The 24,051-nt window shown below is 47.1% G+C and overlaps 1 protein-coding gene across 1 annotated transcript in view; it reads left to right on the top strand.

Moving 5' to 3' along the window:
• Positions 1-13,376, top strand: part of ITIH5 (inter-alpha-trypsin inhibitor heavy chain 5) — an 86,797-nt gene extending 73,421 nt beyond the window's left edge. The window contains exons 11-14 of the mRNA XM_040248244.1: positions 2,598-2,651; positions 4,659-4,775; positions 6,553-6,930; positions 9,266-13,376. Coding sequence (XP_040104178.1) covers positions 2,598-2,651; positions 4,659-4,775; positions 6,553-6,930; positions 9,266-9,555 — 839 coding nt within the window. The 3' untranslated portion in view covers positions 9,556-13,376. The remainder of the gene's footprint in view (positions 1-2,597; positions 2,652-4,658; positions 4,776-6,552; positions 6,931-9,265) is intronic.
• The last annotated feature ends 10,675 nt before the right edge of the window (positions 13,377-24,051 follow it).

Raw genomic sequence — 24,051 nt, forward strand, 5'->3', positions numbered from 1 at the left:
AAAGCATCAATTCTTTGGCGCTCAGCCTTCTTTATGGTCCAACTCTCTCATCTATACATGACTACTGGAAAAACCATAGCTTTGACTATACAGATCTTTTTCAACAAAGTGATGTCTGCTTTTTAATATGCTGTCTAGGTTTATCATAGCCCATGTCTTGTATATTTTATGAATTTTACTTCTCATGTTTTTATTAAAATTGTATTTTTAATGATTTTGTTTACAATGAAATAAATGAAATTTTATTTTATTATGGATATTATTTAAATTATATAGAATAAATTAAGTTCTATATAAGAGAATTCAGAGTTGAAACAGAAATTTTTTATTATCTGTCCCCATGCTATTTTTCAGGGGAAATTAGTAGAAACAAGAATGAGAGGGACTTCCTTGGTGCTCCAGTGATTAAAAATCCGCTTTCCAATGCGAAGAGCACAGATTCAATCCCTGGTCAGGAAACTAAGATTCCCACATGCCTCGAGGTGCAGCCAAAAAAAAAAAAAAAAAAAAGAATGGGAAAAAGGCAGGAAAAGTAATTCAACCAAAGCAAAGGGTTATATTCTCAGTAATATCTGCTTGTGGAAAACAGCACTTTTTTCATATGTGACGTTTTTATTAGCTTCCTGTTAGGTTCACATTTCCTAAGGTGAGGGAACTGACATGAACCCAGGCCTCACGTGATCCTCAGATTCTAAACTCTGAGAATCACCTGGCCGTGGTGGAGAGAGCACAACCTTAGGATCCAGACCGTTTCAGCTCGTGGCATCTCCTCGCCAGCTGTGGCCTGGGGCAGGCTTCTGAACCTCTCTGAGCTTCTGTTCTCTTACCTGTAAAATGCAGATAGTGGTGTCTTTCCTGAAGGGCTGTTGCAAGAATTAATGTGCAGCATCTTAAGTACAGAATGAGGGTTCTGCACATGTTAGATACCCTCTCCCATGAGGAGTGCAGAACTAGAAATTTAGCGAAAAGTCCAGACCCTAATGTAGAGGTGAAAAACGCTACATCGAGTTTTTAGAAAGAGTGGAGGTTGTCTTGGCAAAACTAGGACAATATTCATTCTGGTGAAAAGGATGAAGAATAAGTAAGTTGCATAGTGCTATGAGTTCACGCTACAAGATCTATGCCACATCCAGGGAAAATGGCTTTTTTGAGTAACATCTTGATTTGATGTTATTAACTCAAATTTCTGCAGCTTCAGGAGATAGCAAACTCATAAACGACACAGGACTCAGAGGGCCAAGAACACAGATGAGGAATAACGAACTGATTGAGCAAAAGGCTCGTTAGATATAAAATTTTCCTGAAGCATCAGTTAGTACTCAGGACAATTTCCTCGTTTTGTTTAAAGCTCTGATGATTTTTTAATTTTAAGATTTTTTGAGTGTCTGTGACAGTTTAAGGCTCCCAAAGCAGGGATCCAGATGAGCTGTCGCTTCTCGCCTGTGGTTGACCTGATTCTGTCCATGTCCTGCTTATGAGGGGTCAGTTAGAGAAGGGGACACTTAAAAATGTTCAGATACTATGATCTTCATTTTCTGGGTGCAAAGATCAATGAAGCACAAGCATACAAGGAGCATAAGCTTGTTAATACAGACAGCTTGAAACAATATATTAATTTTATTTTATTGACAGCAAGTAATTTACTTTGGGGTTATTTTTTAATATTTATTTTTGCCGCTGCTTTGTGAATTGTGTTTACACTCACGGCTCTAGACCTGGATTGCCGTGATATCTTTTTCTTTTCCATTTTTGTATCCTTTTGGTTGTTGTAAAGTGCTATTTTATTAAAAAAAGGTTAAATAAAATTTACCATCATAACCATTTTTCCATTCTTTTTTAAAAATTGAAGTGTAGTTGATTTACAATATGTTGTTGCTTTCTGCTGAACGGCAAAGTGATTCGGTTATACGTATATCAGTTCAGTTCAGTTCAGTCGCACATATACATTCTTTATTTTTAGTCTTTTCCATTATGGTTTATAATAGGATATTGAATATAGTTGTCTGTGCTATACGTTAGGGCCTTGTTGTTTATCCATTTTATTTGTAAAAGCTTATATCTGCTGACCCCAGCCTCCCACTCCACCCCTCCCCCGACACGCTCCCTCTTGGCACCCACCATTCTGTCCTCTACATTGTAACCATTCGACGTGCTCCCTCTTGGCACCCACCATTCTGTCCTCTACATTGTAACCATTTTTAAGTGTACAGCTCCCTAGTGTCAAGTATATTCACATCATTGTGAAACAGATCCCCAGAACTTTTTCATCTTGCAAATCTAAAACTCTGTTCCAGTTAAACAATTCTACTTTCCACCTCCCCCATAACTATAGAATATTTTCTGTATTTTTTCCTATCATATACACAGAAATCACAGCCAAGAATATTATTTAATTTATAAGGAATAAAATAGTTACCACTCCTTATGTTACACCTTCATTTTGTGTTGGGAGGCCAAGCTCCTCCTGTAAAACAAATGTTTTTAAATTGTCACAAATGTATCTGAAAGCTGTATTTGACTCATCTCAACTCTCTATACCTCTCACTTCCTCCTCTTTAATAAATAACAATGGTGGGTCTCTTCTTTCTCCTCTCCAGGACCTGCTGTCAAGAAACCATACAACCCAAGGATTAAAATCTCCAAAACATCAGGTAAAGGAAAGAATATGCTTGTGTGTGATTGAGAGTTGAGATATTTAGGACTAAGATGACAAGGAATTCCCTGAAGCCAGTTAGATCAGCTCATAGAACAAGATGTGAGGGCCTATATTTATTTGGCTCAAGTCTGCAGCATGGGGGCAGTTCTCAAAACCCCGATTGTCATTACACCATCACCTAAACTCCACAGATAACACAGCCCTCAGGACCCCAGAAGGAGCCCTGGTAGAAGGATGGATTGGACAGAGGCACACGTTCATCATGGTTGACTTGAAAAGACATTTGTTTTTAGAGATCTGAAGTATGCTCACTTCCAGCTTCTGGTGTCACTGTTATCTGCCACAGTGGACACTTTGTAAACGTTATTATTCTATTATTTTAATAATCCTTGGCTTTAGAAGGGAAGAACAGATAACAATACCATAAAATTTCCCTTGGCCAGCTTCCTGGGATTATAATAAAAATCTGGATGGAATAATGACCCAAGCCCTGCGTTTTATTCTTCAAATGTACACATCTGCCTTTGTAAGCCTTCCTTACTGCCTTGCTGCTGAGGTACTGGGCCTGCGGGTTCACAGAGCCAGGGACATTCTGGAGATTAGCTCTGGGTAGAGGAAACACATCGTCCCCAGTGGGTAGGGTGTCATTCCTTTGAGCACACACGCGTTATGGAATGCAAGAAAACTTTCCTCTTGGATACTGAGCGGAGTAATGACTTCCAGACCGCTCCTCTCTTTTTTTGGAGCAAGCAACATCTTCCCTTGTAAAGGAATTTGGTAGACTGAGTAGAAATGATGTGGAGTGAGCACAAGGCGCTCTCAGAGAACTGCCACGCAGTTATATGCGTGCCCGCAGAGTGCCAAAGATATGCACTCTTATCTTCAGTGGTTAAAGACCACTGAAGACCAGTGGTCTTCAAAAGACCTGTACCTTGTATGTCTTTATTACATTGTCCTTCACTGGATGCTTGAGGCAGTTTACAGTGAGATCAACCAGATTCTTCCAGAGGCCCCTCGGCGTCAGGCTGGGGACAGAAGGGGTTTCTCAGCAGTTCCTCCAAGACCCTCAATTGGCTCACAGCTTGAAAACACTGAACTCCTGGTCCACCACCCCTCACCATATACAAATGGTGGAACATATACATATACAGGAAAATCAGTCCTGTGCATGCATACGTGTGTACACATGAAGTAGAAAGGAATTTGGAAACATGCTGCGTTTGGTGTATAGAGAGAAACGAACCCTCCAATCTTGTGGGAAAAGAGAACTGATGTGGACTCTCGGGAAATATTTTGTCTGTACGGTGAGAGGCAAGGCCATCCATCTTTAGCAGAGGTGAAAATGAGGGGAGCAGGCGAGGAGCGGGGGTCAGCCAAACTTTGGGGTCTTATCTGCGGACAGAATTTTGAGAGCAGGACAGTCAGAGGGACCCAGAGGAGGAGCTGCCACGGTCACTGCTGACTGGCCTCCAGCTGACTCTGTGTCCTTCACTTGTCAACAGCTCTAAACTGGGCTCAGTCATTGCCACTCACGCAAGGGCTGTGTCCGACTGGCGCTGGGAATGTCTCTAGGGCCGTGGCTCTCCAGAGACAGGACAGGAAGTTCTCATCCACATCACTTAACTAGGCTGGCCTAAGCGTGACAGAAGGGGTTAGGAGCAGCCACAGAGGGAACTGAAGAAGGTGGGCTCAGTCGTCCTGGGGGTGTAGGGTGAGGCCCCGCTTACCTCTGCAGCTCAGTTGACTGCAGTGTCGTCATAGGAGCATTGGATTTGAATTTAGGGGACCTGCATTCAAATATTTACTTTCCACAAGCTACCTGTGTAACCACTGCACCGCTTCATCTCCCAGGCATCTTCCTCGTGTTGACACGGAGGACCTGCCGTTGACAGGATTAAGTCAACAACACAAGAGAAAATAGGAAAAGAGTGCTTGCACAGGAAGGTGCCCAATAAATGTCTCTTCTTTCTTTTTCTCTCCTGTTCTTGCCCTGGCCTGGCAGCGGATGGAGACCCCCACTTCGTCGTGGATTTCCCCTTGAGCAACCTCACCGTCTGTTTCAACATCGATGGAGAACCCGGGCACATCCTGAGGCTGGTCTCTGATCACGCAGACTCTGGTGAGTTCTGCCTAGAACGTAGATCTTGCGTTTGTGCACTAGAAATAAATAAGTCCTGATCTTTGCATTTTACCCCACTCCTCATGGTGTCATGGCATCTGCTCCCATCGCTTTATGGCAAATAGATGGGGAAACAGTGGAAACAGTGACAAACTTTGTCTTTGCGGGCTTCCAAATCACTGTAGATGGTGACTGTGGCCATGAAATTAAAAGACACTTGCTCCTTGGAAGAAAAGCTACGACCAACCAAGACAGTATATTAAAAAGCAGAGACATTATTTTGCCAACAAAGGTCCATCTAGTCAAAGCTATGGTTTTTCCAGTAGTCATGTGTGGATGCGAGAGTTGGACTATAAAGAAAGCTGAGCGCTGAAGAATTGATGCTTTTGAACTGTGGTGTTGGAGAAGACTCTTGAGAGTCCCTTGGATGGCAAGGAGATCAAACCAGTCCATCCTAAAGGAAATGAGTCCTGAATATTCATTGGAAGGACTGATGCTGAAGCTGAAACTCCAGTACTTTGGCCACCTGATGGGAAGAACTGATTCATGTGAAAAGAGCCTGATGCTGGGAAAGATTGAGGGCAGGAGGAGAAGGGGACGACAGAGGATGAGATGGTTGGAGGGAATCACCGACTCAATGAACACGAGTTTGAGTAAACTCTGGGAGTTGGTGATGAACAGGGAGGCCTGGCGTGCTGCAGTCCGTGCAGTCGCAAAGAGTCGGACATGGCTGAGTGACTGAACTGAACCGAATCTTTGCATTTTACCCCACTGCTCATGATGTCCCGGGGTCTTCAAATCAGGAGTAGTGGGAACTAGTGGATCAGGAATACTGTGTCAGGGCCACATAAGAGTTTCTGGAACAAAAGCAGACAAACATGTCAACCCCCTTGTATTTTTTATTTTTTCACTTTTTTTTCACTTTTAAATTTTTATCAGAGTATAGTTGATTTATAATGCTGTTTTAGTTTCAAGTGTACAGCAAAATGAATCAGTTCTACATATACATATAGCCACTCTTTTTTTTTTTTTAGATGCTTTTCCCATATGTTGTTGTTCAGTCGCTAAGTCATGTCTGACTCCTTGCAACCCCATGGAGTGCAGCACGCCAGGCTTCCCTGTCCTTCATTATTCCCGGATCTTGCTCAAACTCATGTTCATTGAGTCAGTGATGCCATCCAACCATCTCATCCTCTGTCGTCCCCTTCTCCTCCTGCCCTCAATCTTTCCCAGCATCAGGGCCTTTTCCAATGAGTCGGCTCTTCCCATCAGGTGGCCAAAGTATCGGAGCTTCAGCTTTAGCAGCAGTCCTTCCAATGAATATTCAGGGTTGATTTGCTTTCTGACTACTGGTTGGATCTCCTTGCCGTCCAAGGGACTCTCAAGAGTCTTCTCCAGCACCACAATTCAAAAGCATCAATTCTTTGGTGCCCAGCCTACTTTGGGCTTCTTTTTCCCATATAGGTCATTAACAGATTATTGAGCAGAGTTCCCTGTGCTCTACAATAGGTCCTTATTGATTATCTGTTTTATATATAGTTGTGTGTATATTTTGGCGGAAACCTACATCAGCTTCTTCTACCCAGGACACTGGTCACACATCATGTACGCCTTCACACATTCCTTCATTCATTCACTACGCAGAGTGGTCCCTGCATGAGAGCAGAAGTTCTTGCTTCTAGAAACACAAGGGAAGACGGAAATTCTAATGAGATCGCTTCATGTGGCAGTGGGGGCAGTTTGTCTGACCGCTGCTCTCTTCCCCTTCGCCTTTGAGGTGTGACAGTGAACGGAGAGTTGATTGGGGCCCCCGCTCCTCCAAACGGCCACAAGAAACAGCGCACATACTTCCGTACCATCACCATCCTCGTCAACAAGCCGGAGAGATCTTACCTGGAGATCACACCCAGCAGGGTCATCGTGGATGGTGGGGACAGGCTGGTCCTCCCCTGCAATCAGAGTGCGGTCGTGGGGCGCCGGGGGCTGGAGGTGTCTGTGTCCGCCAATGCCAACGTCACCGTCAGCATCCGGGGCACCGTGGCCTTTGTTGTCCTCCTCCACCTCTACAAAAAGCCAGCCCCTTACCAGCGCAACCACCTGGGCTTCTACATCGCCAATGGCCAAGGCCTCTCCGGCAACTGCCACGGCCTGTTAGGTAGGTGGCCGATTCCCATGTCCGTCACAGCACAGAGTTCAGTCTCCCAGGGTGAACCTGATGCTGCCCGTGCCTTGACGTGGCTGAGAAATTCCCCAGAAATGTGGTCTCCTTTTTACATTTACGTTTTGGCTGTGCTGGGTCTGTGGGCTTTTCTCTAGTTGCGGCCAGCGGATGCTGCTCTCCAGTTGTGGCGTTGCTCAGGCTTCTCACTGTGGTGACTCCCCTCGTTGTGGAGCACAGGCCCTGGGTGCTTGGGCTTTAGTAGTTGTGGTGCGTGGACTTGGTTGCCCTGAGGCATGTGGGATCTTCCCAGACCATGGATCAAACCTGTGTTGCCTGCGTTGGCAGGAGGATGTTTAACCGCTGGAGCACTAGGGAAGTCCAGAAATGTGGTCTTTATGTAGCTCGCTACTAAGTCACTTCAGTCGTGTCTGACTCTGTGCAACCCCGTAGGCGGCAGCCCACCAGGCTCCCCCGTCCCTGGGATTCTCCAGGCAAGAACACTGGAGTGGGTTGCCATTTCCTTCTCCAATGCATGAAAGTGAAAAGTGAAAGTGAAGTCACTCAGTCGTGTCTTGACTCTTAGTGACCCCATGGACTGCAGCCCACCAGGCTCCTCCATCCATGGGATTTTCCAGGCAAGAGTACTGGAGTGGGGTGCCATTGCCTTCTCCGTTATGTAGCTTATAAAAAGTCGATTTCTTTCTCTCTCTTGTTTCTTCTTTTTAACAATTTTTTTGTGACTTGCCTGGTGGCTCAGACGGTAAAGAATCTGCCCGCAATGCAGGAGGCCCGGGGTTCAGTCCCTGGATTGGGAAGATCCCCTGGAGAAGGGAGTGGCTTCCCACTGCAGTAGTCTCTCCTGGACAATTCCATGGACAGAGTTGCTGCAAATGGCAAAATCTCGTTCTTTTTCACGGCTGAGTAGTATTCCATTGTATATACACCACATCTTCTTTATCCATTCATCAGGTGACGGATACTCAAGTTGCTTCTCTATCTTGGCAGTTGCAAATAGTACTGCTGTGAACTTTGGGGTGCACGTATCTTTTCAAATTAGTGTGAAAAGTGTATTTCTTGCTTCATGACTACTTTCTAGAGTAGGAATGAACTTTACTAATTTTCACTCACCTTCAGGGAAAGGGAGCAAAGAAGTGGGGCACCCTTCTCTTCATCCCTCTCTGGTTCTTTACTCTCAGGGAGACCATGCAAACACAGGGCAGCCCACAGCTCAGCACCCAGTGGGCCCGCTCTGCCTGGCTTCCCTCCGCATGTCATTGCATGTGGGCCCTTTGACCACAAGTAAGGAGGAGCCACTGCCAGGGCTGGGTTTAGAAAGCAGGATTTCCTGGCCCTCGAGCTGGATGTCTCAGTGCAGCCTGCCTGACAAGTGCGAGCTCCTCTCGTGGACGCAGAGCTCGGGTCCCTCAGCCTTTGTGATGTCCTGGCTTGACCTGGAGAATTCTGACACTGCTTCCCACACCCACTAAGTGCATGCACGGACGAGGTCCCCAGGTGGGAGGGGGGCGGGGAAGACTGGACCCTCCTTCTCCATTTATCCACCCCCATCTCATCCTCCTGCCTCAGTAGGAGACTGGGTATCTGTGTTTTTATGTTATAATTTTTTAATGTTTATTTTTGGCTGCGTTGGGTCTTCGTTGCTGCTTGGACTACTCTTTAGTTGCAGTGCTCAGGCTTCTGATTGCAATGGTTTCCCTTGTGGCCGAGCACAGGCGGTAGGGCGAGTGGGCTACGGGAGTTGTGGCTCCCGGGCTTTAGAGCACAGGCTCAATAGTTGTGGAGCACAGGCTTACTTGGTCCGAGGTATGCGGGATCTTCCTGGATCCGGGATTAAACCAATGTCTCCTGCATTGGCAGGTGGATTCTTTACCACTGAGCCACTGGGAAGCCCCTGGTTTTGTTTATTTAAATATTTATTTAGCTGCACCAGGCAGCATTTGGGATCTAGTTCCCTGACCAGGGATCAAACCCAGGCTCCCTGCATTGGGAGCATGGAGTCTTAGCTGCTGGACCACCAGGGATGCCCCCCGGGGAATCTCTGTTTGCAGGCGGGGCATCTTTCCTGTGTTGGCTTCCAGAAGTGGAGGCTGTAGGTCTCCCCTCCCTACACCCCTCCAGACACTGATACAGGTGCCTCTGGGGGAGTCTAGCCCAGGATCGTAGGCATCACCTTGACAATGATGTCACAATCCCCTTCCTGTCGGTCACACCTGGGCATATGTCGGTCACCAGCACCCGAATCGGAGTTAGATGTTGTTCAACTGCATTGCTTGCGCTTAACCTAGACCTGATGTATTTTGTGCCCTCTCAGGTCAATTCCTGAACCAGGAGGCCAGACTCATAGGGCTCAGCAAGAGCCCTGCCCATCCTCCGGTTCCCGAGGCAGGAGAGAGGTCTGAGGCCGTCCTTGAGGTTAAAGGTCGCCAGGTCCCGGTGGTCTGGAAGCAGAGGAGGATCTACAACGGGGAGGAGCAGGTGGACTGCTGGTTTGCCCGGAACAACGCTGCCGGCCTGATCGACGGGGAGTACCAGGGCTATCTGGCGGCCCATCCTTTTGACTCCGAGACCGCCTTCGGCCCGGGCCCCTCCCGGGGACTCTGACAGCAGCAGCCGCAACACAGGAGTGCATGGCAGGGGACCCCATGGTCTAGTTCTTGGCTGGTTCAGTCTGGTAGCCACCACCCTGACCTCAGCCCTAGTGGCAGGGAGGTCTGCCGTCTGCTTGAAAAGAGAGTGGGGTCAGGACCTTGAAGGGAGGAGGGGATTTTCCCCCTCTCCTCCCCCTCCCTCATCTCCAGCAGCGAAAGATGGTGGCACCAAGGGGCCAGTCACAGCTAAAAGCAAGTCTCTATCTTGTCCCAGCTGGCCTGTCCATCCCACCGCCGACCCTAAGGTGACTGATGAAGAAAGGTCGGGTCTGTTTTCTTTGTGGAAATGGCCAAGTTCGGGCACTCTGCTCTGCGCCTCATACTAATGCTTAGGGAGCTCTCCTCCTAGCCTGGCTGCATCCTCCAGACATGCGGCCAACCTCTGCCTCAGGGGAGCCTTTCCCTGGCCTCAGTCCCCCACCCCCACCCCCTGGTATTGCACACAGCATGCAGACTGGATCATTGTAAACCACTTGGCCTGGCTTTAGCAGAGGATTTTCTTCTGCCGTGATGTCTTGCCCTTGAAAATTTGTTTTCATTTAAAAAAAAATTGATTCAAAATAGAAACGCTACATTCCAGATACCAACATTCTTCTAACAGGCTCTGTAAACCCCTTGTCTTTTGCTGGTGAGATTCTATTTATTCCGGAAGGCTGATAATACACAGGGCGGCCCATGTGGGAGTATTTCACTGGCCCGTCTCGGAGCTGGAGTGCCGTCCAGCTGCACGATGAATCTTCCATTTGGCTCTTCCAGCCTGATCCTGCTTCCAGCCTGGTTCGCTCAAGGTCCCCAGGAGGTGATGAGGCAGGCTCTTGCAGAACTGTCATGAGGAGGGATTGGATCAGCACAGAGCCGACCCACAGGGATCAAACTCTCAGCAGGAAGCATGGACAATGGGGCCCACATCCCAGACTGAGAGGCTGGAAGTCAGTATGAGCGAGGGGCTGGGGACAGATCTGATTCCTCAGGACAGGTTACAGTCAGGGGTCGGGGGTGATATCAGAAGTCAGTGACGTCACCCTCCTTCTTGCGGGAGCTGTGAAGCCTGCTGCGTCATCAAGGGAATGGGCGGGCAGTGGCCGGGACCTCTTTTCTTGCCCCCAGCTTGTGCTCCGCTTGGTCTTCTCTGGACCACAGAGGTCGTCCTGTAAGTCTGACCCTCACAGCAGTCGGAGCGCTGAAAGTTCATGGACACAGAGGGCCCGAACAGCCAAGAGTGGGGGAGGAAAGACTTGGGTCAGAGAAATGGAATATTTTAATGGCAGACTGAATAGAATAAAGGCTTTTGTGCTGGTTTCATGGAGGTCCCGTAGAGGACAGAGTGACTCTAGAACTTCCATACCATGTGGAAGCCGGAGCACTAGGAGAGAAATCAGAGTTAAGAAAATTGCTTATCATCTTGGCTCTCCCGTATGTGAGCAGCAAATTGACCTGCCCGTGTTTCTGTGGACCAGGCGACTGCAGGAGGTGAAGATAGTGCCGGGGCTGAGCCGGGGGCTGGAGTCTGGGGGTAGTGGTCGGTTCTGTCTCAGAGTCTCCATGCCTCTCCACTATGGGAACCCACCAGACCAGAGCTGGCAGCTATGTTATTTTTGACTCAACTCAGCTGCCTATTGTTCCCATGGTGTGAGCGCACCAGTCCAGGCCGCTGACAGCTGATTCCATATTTCAGAAGGAGAGGAGGAGCGGGAGGCGGGCCGGCAGGGGCCTGGGCAGGCTCTGCAGGGTCCCTCCTGTTCCGTAGACCTCGGGCGCAGCTGGGCAGACGACCCTGCGGCCGTGGGGTTGTGTTCCAGGCTGTGTGTTCCAGGCGTGGCTTCAGCTGCAGACAAGACGAGAAGCTATTCCTACAGGACTAGCTACTTCCCTTACTCTCTTATTCAGGGGAAAAAAAAAAACCCATTTTGTAAAAGTATTAGGTTGAACTTTCATTTTAACGTTTTTACTTTAGACACATCCCACTTTTCTTTCTCCTTCTCTTCCATTGTATCATCTTTTTTTTTTTTTTTTGCAAAAAGTATGTACCAGGACATTTTCTGTTTCAGCCAGAGACTATGAGATTTGTGGGCCCCAAACTCCACACCAAAGTCGTACTTCAGGTTTTTTTTTTAAACTTGATTGAAAAAAATGTCATATTTTCTGTTGGTCACGTGTGTCGTGAAGAGCAAGATCTTTTCAAATAAACGTAAGTCCCCTGTATACAAACGAGTTCCATTCTGAGAGCGCATTTGTAAGTCTAGTTTGTTCATCAGCCCAGATGACTCCAACAAAGTTAGCCCAGGTACCCAACTAACACAGTCAGCTGTCTAGGACTGTACTGTAATAGATTTATAATGCTTTTCATGCAAATAATGCATAAAAAACAAAAGCAACTATACTCCAATAAAATTAATTTTAAAAATAATTTTTTAAAAAACGAGACATTTTTAATCTTACAGTATAGTACCTTGAAAAGCACAGTAGTACAGCTGGCATACAGAAGCACATGTGAATCTTCGAAAGCACACAAGCTCACAACTTGAAGGTCTGTATGTAGAGGACTTACTGTAAATGCAGAAGCTAGGAGAGATTCTGTTCTGGGAGGTACACGGAGGCAGGAGGCAGGTGGGCAATTTCCCCTACGTCATACGAGACCTAGAGCAGGGCCAGGCTGAGTCTCCAGAACGCATTCATTAGCTTTGACATGATGCCGTTGTCTGGACAATCATTTATTTTCCTTGAGCATTTAAAAATAAGGTGGGGTCAGGGATACTCAATGAGCAGTTCAATGAGCTTGAGAAGTCCGTTGCAATAATGAGGGTTTAAACCTCAAGTTACGACATCACTAATGTCAACGAGTCCTAACTGTTGCTAGACTGGGCTCTAGAAAGTCTCCACGCCTGGATTCCTAATCCCCTCCCTCATCTGAAAAAAAGAGGCATCTCCATGTGTTGTCTTTAAGGGTCTCCAGATGTAGTTTCACAGTCCCTGAATAAAACGGACTGCAGTTCTGTACTCAGACGCTTTATCTTCTGTTTGCCTTTTCACTGGTTTACTAGTTTAGGATGCAGGGCATATGTGTTGGGAGGACAACCCTTCCTGAACCTCCATCACCCTGGTCTCTGGAATGGGAGAAATCCCCTCTGTTTCCATCAGATGAAACATTAGATCTTTAGTTGAATCATGTGTCCCCGCAGGTAGATTAGGGACAGGTTTCATTTTCTTTACATTTATATCTTGGCTGTGCTGAATGCTATGGGCAGAAAGTCTGTGTCCCTCCAAATTCATATGCTGAAGCCTAAATCAAACCCCTAAGGTGATGGCACTAGGAGGTGGGACGCTGGGGAAGGGATGAGAGCATGAGGATGGGGCCCTTGTGATGGGGTTTGTGGTTGGTGGTTTAGTCGCTCAGTCGCGCCCGACTCTTGTGATCCCATAGACTGTAGCCCACCAGGCTCCCCTGTCCATGGGATTCTCCAGCCAAGGATACTGGAGTGGGTTCCCATTTCCTTCTCCAGGGGATCTTCCCGACGCAGGGATCAAACCTGAGTCTCCTGCATTACAGACAGATTTTTCACCAGAGCCACCAGGGAAGCCCTTTGTGATGGGATTAGTGCCCTTCTAAGAGGAGACATGAGATGATTTTTCTATTCTCCACCCTGTGAGCACTAGAAGGAACACCTTCTAAAATCAAGAACTGGGCTCTCATCAGTCACCAAGTCAGCTGGCACCTTGATCTCGGATTTCCCAGCCTCCAAAATTGGGAGAAATAAACGTCAGTTGTATAAGCCACACTGTCTATGGCAGTTTTTTTTAAGATTTATTTGTTTGTTTTTGGCTATGCGTGTTATTCATTGCTGCGAGCAGGCTTTCTCTAGTTGTGGCCAGCGGGGTCTCCCTGCACTGTGGTGTGCAGGCTTCTCGCCGTGGTGGTCTCCCTTGTTGCGGAGCACAGGGTCTGGGGTGTGTGGGCTTCAGCAGCCGCAGCTTGAGAGCTCTAGAGCCCAGGCTCAGAAGTTGTGCTGCACAGGCTCAGTTGCTCCGAGGCATGTGGGATCTTCCCAGATCAGGGATCGGACTCGTGTCAGGCATTGGCAGGTGGATCTTCCACCACTAGGGAAGCCCCTATGGTATTCTTGATAGAGCAACCTGAGCTGACTGAGCCGCTGACTCTTTAAGATGCGAATTCCTTTTCTTGCCTTCAAGCTACCCCGAATGTATACAAACGATGTTATTACTAAATCTGCAGGACTCTTGGAACCATTCATGCATGATCCAACTAAAGTAAACAGCAAAAAAAAAAAAAAAAAAAAACACAGCTCAGCAAACACTTAGAATTGTGACTTTAAATATTTATTCTGTTCAGTTTAAAATAACAAGTAGGGCAAGAGGTAGTTCACCTTCAAGAAGCATTTTCCTTCCACAAAAAATTTGTAAAAGAATAACATCTGAAAACAAACAACACCCTGGTGTATTTGTTTTGAGGGGAAATGACTAGAGAGAATAAAACTTGTTGATTCTAACTACACTGTTTGTAGACATTTCTGAATTCCATAGAAATATATGTACATTGAGCAAGTGACTTGACACCGGAAGAATCATGTGGAAACAGAGCAAATTGCTATATGGAACAGCCAATGTACATCAGCCATCGCTGACCTTTTATAAAGCAGTCAGATTCATAGAAAAGTGCCTTAAGCGCCAGTCCCTTACCTTCCAGGGGTGTGGGCATCCCAAGCCTTCTATCGCCTTCTTGGGTCATTCGCCTGCCCAAACTGCCCATCACCTTGCTCAGTGCTTCTTCCCCTGGCTCAGGGCATTTGTCGATTGTGGTTCTGGCATCTCTACCTCCAGTTCCTGTGGTCCTGCCAGATCCTGCTTAGATGGTAGATTCTGAACCAGAACCAGAGCAGACCTACAGGAGTGAGACATCACTGGGAGGCTGTGCTAAACAGAAAACCAGCCAACTCCTTATCTCAAGGGCATGAACTCAACCTCTCCCGGCTTTGGCTTCGGCTTCGTCTCAAATGAAGGGGCTGAACAAGGTGACGTGCTCAGATCCCATGATCTTTATTTTCTGCTGGCATGGAAATCCTGCCAGAGAACTCTGCAGAGGCCTGGCTGTGAAGGGAGGAAGGAGGTGGGGAAAACATTCCAAAGACGGAGTGCATTTAGCTGCAAGGAGGAAGCGCATATTCAGAGGCTCCCACAGGAAATACCTTAAGCAGCTGGGGACAGCGTATGACTTGAATTAATCTTCGTGCTCCGTTCAGTTCCAGTCAGTTTCGACCGGTGCCCTGTAGATTCCGGGGTTCCTGAGACCCCACGGTGGATGATGCCGGGTGGGCCTGCAGACTCCTCTCTCCCTGCGCCCTGGCTGGGTCTGTCTCCAGCCCCGCATCCTTCACTTGTGCCCCCAGGTATGGATGCACCGGGAAATCACAGAGTTCTGCTGTAGGTCCCTTCAACCAGCCGGGTTCCTGCTGCCCTTTAGCAAAACTTAATCTGATTTCCTTGAAGTGCATCGGCCTCCATGGCATCTGTGTTCTGCTTCAGCTTTCTAGACTACCTCACTCCACAGCTTCCCACAGAAATTCGCCTCCTTTTACACCGAGGAAACGAGCAGGAACTCCCTTCGTTATTACTGTGTCTCGTCACATCTCCGTCTCCATCTCCTTCTTCTGGGCTCCATTCTTCTCGCTCCCTCCGCGCACTTGTCTCAGTGATTCCTTGTCTTTCTAGAATTTTTAGACTCTTGCTCCCAGAGGTTCTTCCCTCTTGGATAACCTTCCAGAAGTCTCCTCCAGTGCTTGTCGCTGGCCAGACTCCACGGGGCTTCCTGCTGGTCTTTTATTTCACTGTCAAGCTTGTGCTAGTTGTCGGTGTTTGAACCCTCTTTTATTAAGATTTCTTTTTTTTTTTTACAGGGATCATTTTTAAAGTCTTTATTTAATTTGTTACAATATTACTTCTGTTTTGTGTTTTGGTTTTTTGGCTACGAGGCGTGTGGGATCTTAGCCCTCCGACCAGGGATCCGACCTGTACCCCCTGTGCTGGAAGACGAGGTCTTAACCACTGGACCACCAGGAATTCCTGAACCCTCATTTTTTCACCTCCTAGCCTGTTGCTTAAGTCATCAAATTTAGCTTCTGTCTTCACCACATTCATCACACCTTGTCTTACATGTCACGTTACCACTTCTGATGTCCAGCTCCTGTGATGGATGTCTCCAGCCTCCACCACGTGACCATGCCGACTTCTTCCTCTTTTTTAAAAAGTTAGATCCCATCGTTTCTCTTAACTGATCATGTCAGTGTGTGGCAAAACCAATACAGAATTGTAAAGTAAAATTAAAAATTAAAAATTAAAAAATAAATAAATAAATAAATAAAATAAAATAAAAATAAATAAAAATAAAGTACATGTTCAAGAAAAAAAAAAAAAGAATTTCTTCCTAGTCTCCTTTGCTACTTGTCTTTCCTCCTACAACCTGTGAATGTTCCCCAAGGTCGTACAGGTCCTTTTAATTTTTTTTTCTTTTTTTTTTGGCCAAGCCATGTGGCTTTCCCTGACCAGTGGCCCTGCAGTGGACGTGCAGAGTCCGAACCCCAGGACCACCAGGCAAGTCCCCACACTGGTCCTTTGTAGTCTCCGCTCCCCCTTCACAGTCTCATTTCTTGGTCTCAGCATCTGATTCGACGTGGACTTGAGACCACTTCCCTTCTGTTATTCTGGCATCAGCTCAAATTCAGGAGTAAAAACAAACTTTCCATGTTCAAAGTAGTTGGTGGTTTAGTCACTAAGTCGTATCTGACTGTTTCCAACCTGATGGACTGCAGCCCACCAGGCCCCTCTGTCCATGGGATTTCCCAGGCGAGAATACTGGAGTGGGTTGCCATTTTCCTCCTCCAAGGGAGCTTCCCAACCCAGGGATCGAACCCACATCTCCTGCATTGCAGGCGGATTCTTTATCGACTGGGCCATCAGGGAAGCCATATTCAAAGTGTCTGTATATATATTAGAGAGATTTGAGATTTGGGAGGAAAGGAAGAAGTTTTGGCACAATATTTTAAAATTTTGATTGTTGCAAATAAAGGTGGAAATGTCTATGTGTGTGCATGCGTGCATGTGTGTGTGTGTGTGTGTGTGTGTGTTTGGTACATTTCCTAGACCAATTCAACATTTATTTTTATTGACACAGAGTTCTTTCTGAAAATTTTCTGTTAATCATATTATTCAAAACAACAGCTGTGTTTGTGTAAGTGAAGACTCCATGTCCTGATTGCTCACTGGGAATGTCTACTTATAAAAAGATGAAAATCGCAGGTCCTAAGTTTATCAATGCATCAATTAAGTCACGTCATTGTAGCACAAGTATGAAATGCATCCTAAATGTGTGTGATTTTTTGAAATGAATACACTTTGTTTGAAATGTATGGGGCAATGTAGAAAATACAGCATTGCAGATAACTTGAGTGTGAATAAATGTCTGTATGGTAGACACACACTGTTCCCATCTGGGACATTTCCTGCCCAAAGTCTTCTCAAGCACTAGGATTCTTCCTCCTGAAGATAACATAACCCGTCTACCTGTTATGGAATGTTATAAAAGAAACAGACTTTCCAGGGGAAAGCAGAAACAGTATGTCTGAAGGCTCAGCTCCAACCTGAAGTGTATTTGCTTTTGAAAAAGGCTGGATTCTAGGAATATTCTAGAAACTAAATGTTCTCCTAAGTTGGAAGTAACTATTTATCCTTTTGATCTCTTCATTGGCCTGGCCTAGAAAACTTAATAGGACTTTAAGACCTTGTGATGGAAATATAGGATAAAATTGCGTATATTATTGAAAGACAATAACACTTTAAATTGTTCCTGCAAATGTCCCAGAAGAGAAAATGCTTCAAAGCAAGTCCATTCACTTATTCATTCATTGGACGCTAACCATATGGAGGGGATAGAGGGCCTTCCCTAGCCTGCCCTAGAGATAACTTTGTATGTAATTAGTTACAGACACAGGCAGCAGTCTGCCCTTAAAAGATTCAGGGAAAAAATGTGGGTGGGAAGGGGTTTTAAAAAGAAGATGCCTGGGTAGAAGAGGTGCTGGTATTTGATCTGGGTTGTACAGAATAGGTGAGGAAAGAAGGGGTAAACGTCTAGGAGTATTTTATACAATAACATTTATAATAAAAACATTATAAAGGCAAGGAAGTAAATTGTGCAAAGGAACTAAAATTTCAGGGAGATGGCCTGACCAGCCCTCATCACAGAGCTAATATCTGGGCTTAGCCTGGATGCAGGAACTCTGCTCTTCTCATGATCCTGAGATGCTCTGGACCAATCAGGAGCAGCTTCCACAGACGACGAGGATGCTGGACCACAGGGGCAGGATCCCACCTGTGCGTATCGGCTGAGCATCACAGGGCAAGAAGTAAGGCTGGGGAAGGGCAGCTCTTTTACATGTCTCTGAATGCCCTGGTTTCAAGATTGCTTTTTCTCTCTAAAAGCCAGTGTCCCTTTCATGGAATGTTGGACTGCTTTTTGCCACCAGTCTGGGCTTGAAGTGGGCCGGGAATTCTATGGGCCGGAGATACAGAGTTGCTCCAAGTTCATCTTTCTCTCTGTTCTTTAGAAACAACATCTTAGAAAACATCTCACAGTCAAGTAGCTCCCTGAAACAAACTGCCCTCCGTGCAAAGGACATAGACACACCTCTGGGGAGTTGGGGCGAGGAGAGCCCTCTGGAGAAGGGGGTCCCACCCCACCCCCCAGGCGCTTAAATTCACAGAAATGGAGACAGGACTCATGTGTACATCCGGTGGCTGTTAAATGTCACTCGTCTTCCTTGGGAGAGGCGCGGACAATGCAGCCCTTGACGTGATTAATGAGCCTCTGGCCGCGAGAGACGCAGGCTGAGGCGGTGGAAGCACGGGAACCTCCCTTTTCTCTGTCAGACACTCAGCGGCGCGCCCACGGAGGCGCTAAGGGAGGCTGAGAGGCAGAGAGGAAGAAACCAAAGAGCCGACACAGACTCAGATCAGGGTCTGTGGGCTGGAGAAGCGGACGGTGGGAGGTGCTCTGCTGGCGTATTCCCCTGGCCTGGAGGTCAAAGACCTGGGAAGGAAGTCTCCCGGGTCCGGGCCCAGCCTCACGTGCACGTCCTTCACCGGCGGATCCCGTGGGCCATGCACAATTGGATGCAGCTCTCTGCAGGTCCTGCTGGCAAGCGCTGGCTTCTCTTTCCATCCCGCCCCCTCTTGCTTCCCTGCCCTTTGCCTGGGTTACGCCCCCCCAGCCCCCCCACCCGCACCCCACGGCCTGAGACCCATGAGGGCGTTTAGGTCCTATCACCACTGCCTGATTCGCTGCGCGTGCCCCTCATCACCCCCAGTTGTTTCTGCTCCAGGCACCTCCGTCCTACAGTCCGGAGGACGAGTGAGTGGGGAAAGGCTGGAGAAGTATGGCTGCGACGTGCCACTCATTAGAGAACCAAAGGCATCTTGACAGGTCACAACAGCTGGAGTTGTTTTCATTTTACTTCTATGAATTTAGTTCACGTATTCACAGAAATTCGAAGTTGCATGTACAAGATGTTACCGCTTTCTAATAACAATAAACACATAGATACTAAGAAATGGCTATCTTTTCTTTAGATACTACTAGACGAAGAGTCGGACATGACTGAGCGACTTCCCTTTCACTTTTCACTTTCATGCACTGGAGAAGGAGATGGCAGCCCACTCCAGTGTTCTTGCCTGGAGAATCCCAGGGACGGGGGAGCCTGGTGGGCTGCCGTCTATGGGGTCGCACAGAGTCGGACACGACTGACGTGACTTAGCAGCAGCAGCAGCAGACGACTATCAGGGGACTTCCAGTGGCTTGAGACTTTGCCTTTCAGTGCAGGGGGTAAGGGTTCAATCCCTGGTCGGGAAGCTAAGATCCCACATGCCTCGAGGCCAAAAAACCAAAACATGAAACAAGCAATATTGTAAGAAATTCAATAAAGACTTTTAAAACGGTCCACATCAGGGGGGGAAAAAAAAGACCTAAAAAAAGAAAACAGCCACCAAGATCATATTAATTAATACCTCAGTTTACAGCTGTTTTAATAAAACGAGCAATGTATTATGTCATGTATATTCACATAGAAAGCTGTCTAACATACATGCAATTAAAAACCCAGTGGATCAATAGCCTGTACAGAATAATCCTACAGATCACAACACCTTCATGTTTAACATCTTTGGAGTCAAGAGCACTTCTGAGCACGTGATCAAATAAGAAAGCTAAAATATGAAATCTGTTTCCCTCCCCCTCTCCAAAAAAAAAAAAAAAAAAAAAGCTTACTTCTAGGTTAACATTTTACTAAAGCTCTTCAAAGCAGAAGACTGCTTGCAGTCATGCTCAAGTGTCAAACTCCAGTCAAGCCTGAGTGCCTGGTGCTCTGATTTCACCCTGATTCATCCAGGACAGGTCCTTAAATGACCCTCCCTACCCTGGTCTGCTCCCAACTGCCGGTCCCTTTGAGGGAGCAGTGCCTAATTCTAGAGAAAAAAAAAAGTATCAAATATAACTACTGATGCTCAAAGGAAATAAGTTTTGAATCATAAAATCCAATTTTTATATTATGAAAACTCTTTCATTGTTCTGGTTAACAGCAGTTACTGTTTATTAGTCGGAGTTAATATTGAACCAAGATGCGCCAGTATGACAAACCCCTGCTGTTGGGGGGCACTGAAGCGACTGATAAGTGATGGATATTAAGGATTTTGAATGTCAAATTGTACTTACGGACCCTTTTGTTGTATTCTCTTTCATCTACAATGTTAAGTTGTTCAGCCGCTAAGTCATCTCCAACTCCTTGCCACCCCATGAACCGCAGCACGCCAAGCCTCCCTGTCCTTCACTACCTCCCAGAGTTTGCTCAAACTCATGTCCACCGAGTCACTAATGCCATCCAACCGTCTCATCCTCTGTCGTCCCCTTCTCCTCTTGCCTTCAATCTTTCCCAGCATCAGGGCCTTTGCCAATGAGTTGGATCTTCGCATCATGTGGCCCAACTATTGGAGCTTCAGCTTCAGCATCAGTCCTTCCAGTGAATATTCAGGGTTGATTTCCTTTAGGACAGACTGGTTTGATCCCCTTGCTGTCCAAGGGTCCATTACAATGTCATAACTGACTAAAAATAAATTGAATAAATAAAAATATCAAAGGAAAAAAAAAAAAGAAAAATACTCAGAATTGTTGTGTTTTCCCACCAGCTCTGCAAATCCTTTTCTCCGTGGGACTTTCACATTTAGACTAAAGGTTCCCAAGCCCTCTCTGCAAGGTCAAGAGAGGGGAGCCTGTTCTTTCTTGCTTCTGGGGTCACGGTGGAAGCTGAGACCCGCCGACCCGCCCTTGGCCACAGAGTCTGGGAGGCCCGGCGGCGTTCTCACCCCCGGCAGGAGCCAGGCTGGGCTCCCCTCGGCCGACGGCTCAGGTTTCCGATGAACGGACTGCAGAAAGGTGAGAAGAGCCGCGAGCAGGTCCCGCAGAGCCGGGGTCCCCGCGCGGGAGGTCCCGGGGGCCGCTGCTGTGGAAAGAATGAGGCTTATTATGCGCGGAGGCGAGGGGGCGGCGAGGTGTCCAGTGGAGCAAACGGTTGAAACCCAAGTCGCGCGGATGCTGGCAGCGCGGCGCCTGCTGTGAGACAGTCAGATGAACCCTGATAAACCCCGGGCACTTTCCCCACCCCCGCCTGCTCCCCGCCTGGCCCGGAAACTTCAGCATCACACGGAGAGCAGAGGGCCGGGAGGGGTGGGCGAGGTGGGCTGCTGGGGGTCCAGGGAGGGGCTTTCTGCATTTCCAGAGGGGCAGCGAGAGGCTGACTGTGCGCAGGCCAGGCTGCTCAGCGTTGGTCTGGTGACAAATGGGGTCTGCGGGGCGGGTGGGGGTGGGGGGAGAGTGCATGGCCCGGAGGGACCCCGCTGGGCTCCCAGCAGGGGCTGGAGCGGGAGCAGAGGGCCAGAGTCCAGAAGGGCTGCGCTGGAACCACAGTGGGTGACCAGAGGCTGGAAGGGAGGCCAGTGAGAAGCCCGCCTAAGAAACACCCCAAGGTTCTCTTTCTGAGCCTGGAGATAGGGCGGCCTCCCTGCTGGGTAAAACCGGTACTTGTGTGCTTGATCCCCAAATCCTCAGTATCTATGCGCAACAAGGTGACTGTACCTAATACCACTGAATTATACATTTAAAAATGGGCAAACGTAGAAGAACTACCAAGTTATCCAGAGATCCCACTTCTGGGTTTGTAAGGGTGAGTGGATAAAGAAAATGTGGTACTCTCTCTCTCTCTCACACACACACAGAGTATTATTATTCTGCCCTGAAATAGAAGGAAATCTTGTATTTGCAACAACATGGTCAAACCTGAAGAGCTAAGTGAAATGAGCCAGGCAAAGAAAGACAAATACGGCATGGTATCATTTACATGCGGAATTGAAAAAAAAGTTTTCATAGAAACAGAAAGGAGAAAAGTGGTTGCCAGGGACAGGGGTAGCTGGGGGCCAGAGGCAGGAAATTGGGAAAGTTTGGTAAAGGTACAAATTTTCAGCTATAAGATGAATAAAGTCTGAGGATCCAATGTGTAAAATGGTGACTATAGTTGATAACATTGTATCATATAATTGAAATTTGCTGAAAAGTAAAATTTGTGCTAAAAAGTGATCAAAACAGAGACTTGAAGAGATATTAGTACTCTAAAGCATTATTTACAATAAGCCAGAGCTGGAAGCCACCCGAGTGTTCATTGATGGATAAACGGATAAGCAAAATGTGGCCCGCCCATTTCCTAGAATAAGATTCAGCCTTTGAAAAGAACATCCTAACACTGGCTGCAACTCCGATGAACCTTGAGGCCTTGGTGAAAGTGAAAGTGAAGTTGCTCAGTCATTTCCAACTCTTTGTGACCCCATGAACTGTAGCCCGCCAGGCTCCTCTGTCCATGGGATTCTCCAGGCAAGAATACTGGAGTGGGTTACCATTTCCTTCTCCAGGGGATCTTCCCAACCCAGGGATCGAACCCGGGTCTCCCGCGTTGGAGGCAGATGCTTTAACCTCTGAGCCACCTAGGCCGAGTGAAATAAAACAGCCATGAGAAGACAAATACTATAGAGTCCACCTATATGATGATTGGAAAATAAAATCATAGGAAGAGAAAGTAGCTTGGTGGTTACCAGGGTCTGGGAAAGGAGAAGAGGGGAAGGGGACTGCTGTTTAATCGTCCAGCGTGTCCTAATGCGTACAGAAAGCCCTGGAGGTAGGCATCATAACCATATACGTGCATTCAATGCGGCGAAACTATGCCCTTAAGGGTGATTAAGGTGGCCAGTTGCATGTCGTGTGTTTTTTAATAGGCTAGACTTAGAGCAATTTTAGGTTCACAGCCAAGTGGAGAGAAGGTTCAGGGATTCCCCACAGACTTGCTACCTCCTGTACCATCGCCTCCCCCACGATCAGCACCCCCACCAGCGCGGGACACTTGTTACAACCGCTGACACCTCACCAATATATCGTCACCCAAAGTGCTGCGTGGTTTTTGCTGCAATTAAAAAAAAAAAAAAGAGTGAGCACAACATTGATAGAAAAACCTGACAAATTGCCCAATGAGAGAATTTGTAGACAAAACATTTGTGGACACAGATGTAAAACTTTTCAATAATGTTGGCTAAGAGACTCTAACTACTTTAAAAGAATAACATACAAATTAATGGTAAATGTTATGTTCTCTGTACTTTACCACAATAAAAAAAATAAAACAGCCTTGAGTGGTTTACTTTCCAACCTGAAGAACAAAACCCCGTGGGGCTCCAAAGCGAAGAGGGGAGGCCGGCTGGGCATCAAGGCCAGGCCACGACTGTGGGAAGTCCCAGACGGGCGCCAGGATGCGCTGGATCCTGGTCAGCGGCACAGCTGGCTGGGGACGGGGTGAGGCCCGGGGGCTCACAGGCTCCTAGATGTCTGTGACTCGGGGTTTAGCTCGGCCAATCACTGGCAAATAACTGCAGGTGAAAGGGTAGCCCAGGTCCCTCAGGACAGGGGCCTTGGGTACCAACAAGAGGGTTGGATACCAACAAAAAGATTCTTGAGAAGAAGGAAGCAAAGAGAAAAAGCACAAATGGAATACAGAGCCCAAAATATGTTAGTTTTAATTATCAAAAGAAATACCTAGCTTCTTTGTAGGGTTGGATAGGGTTAACTGATTCCTCTCTCTTCCCTCCTTTTTTTCTTCCTTCTTCTTCCTTCTTCTATCTCTTCTTCTTCTCCTCCTGCTATTCACCACATGTATCCTTTATATCTGCTCCCATGTTTCTTCATGTCACAAAAGTGTTTATACATAAGCCATACAGCATATATATAAATTCAATACATACACACATATATTTAATTTCTTACCTGAAGACATGCTCAGGTCGACACACTCCAGGGATC

This window comes from Oryx dammah, unplaced genomic scaffold (genome assembly GCF_014754425.2).
Source record: "Oryx dammah isolate SB20612 unplaced genomic scaffold, SCBI_Odam_1.1 HiC_scaffold_10, whole genome shotgun sequence".
In the NCBI taxonomy this organism is placed as follows: Eukaryota; Metazoa; Chordata; class Mammalia; order Artiodactyla; family Bovidae; genus Oryx; species Oryx dammah.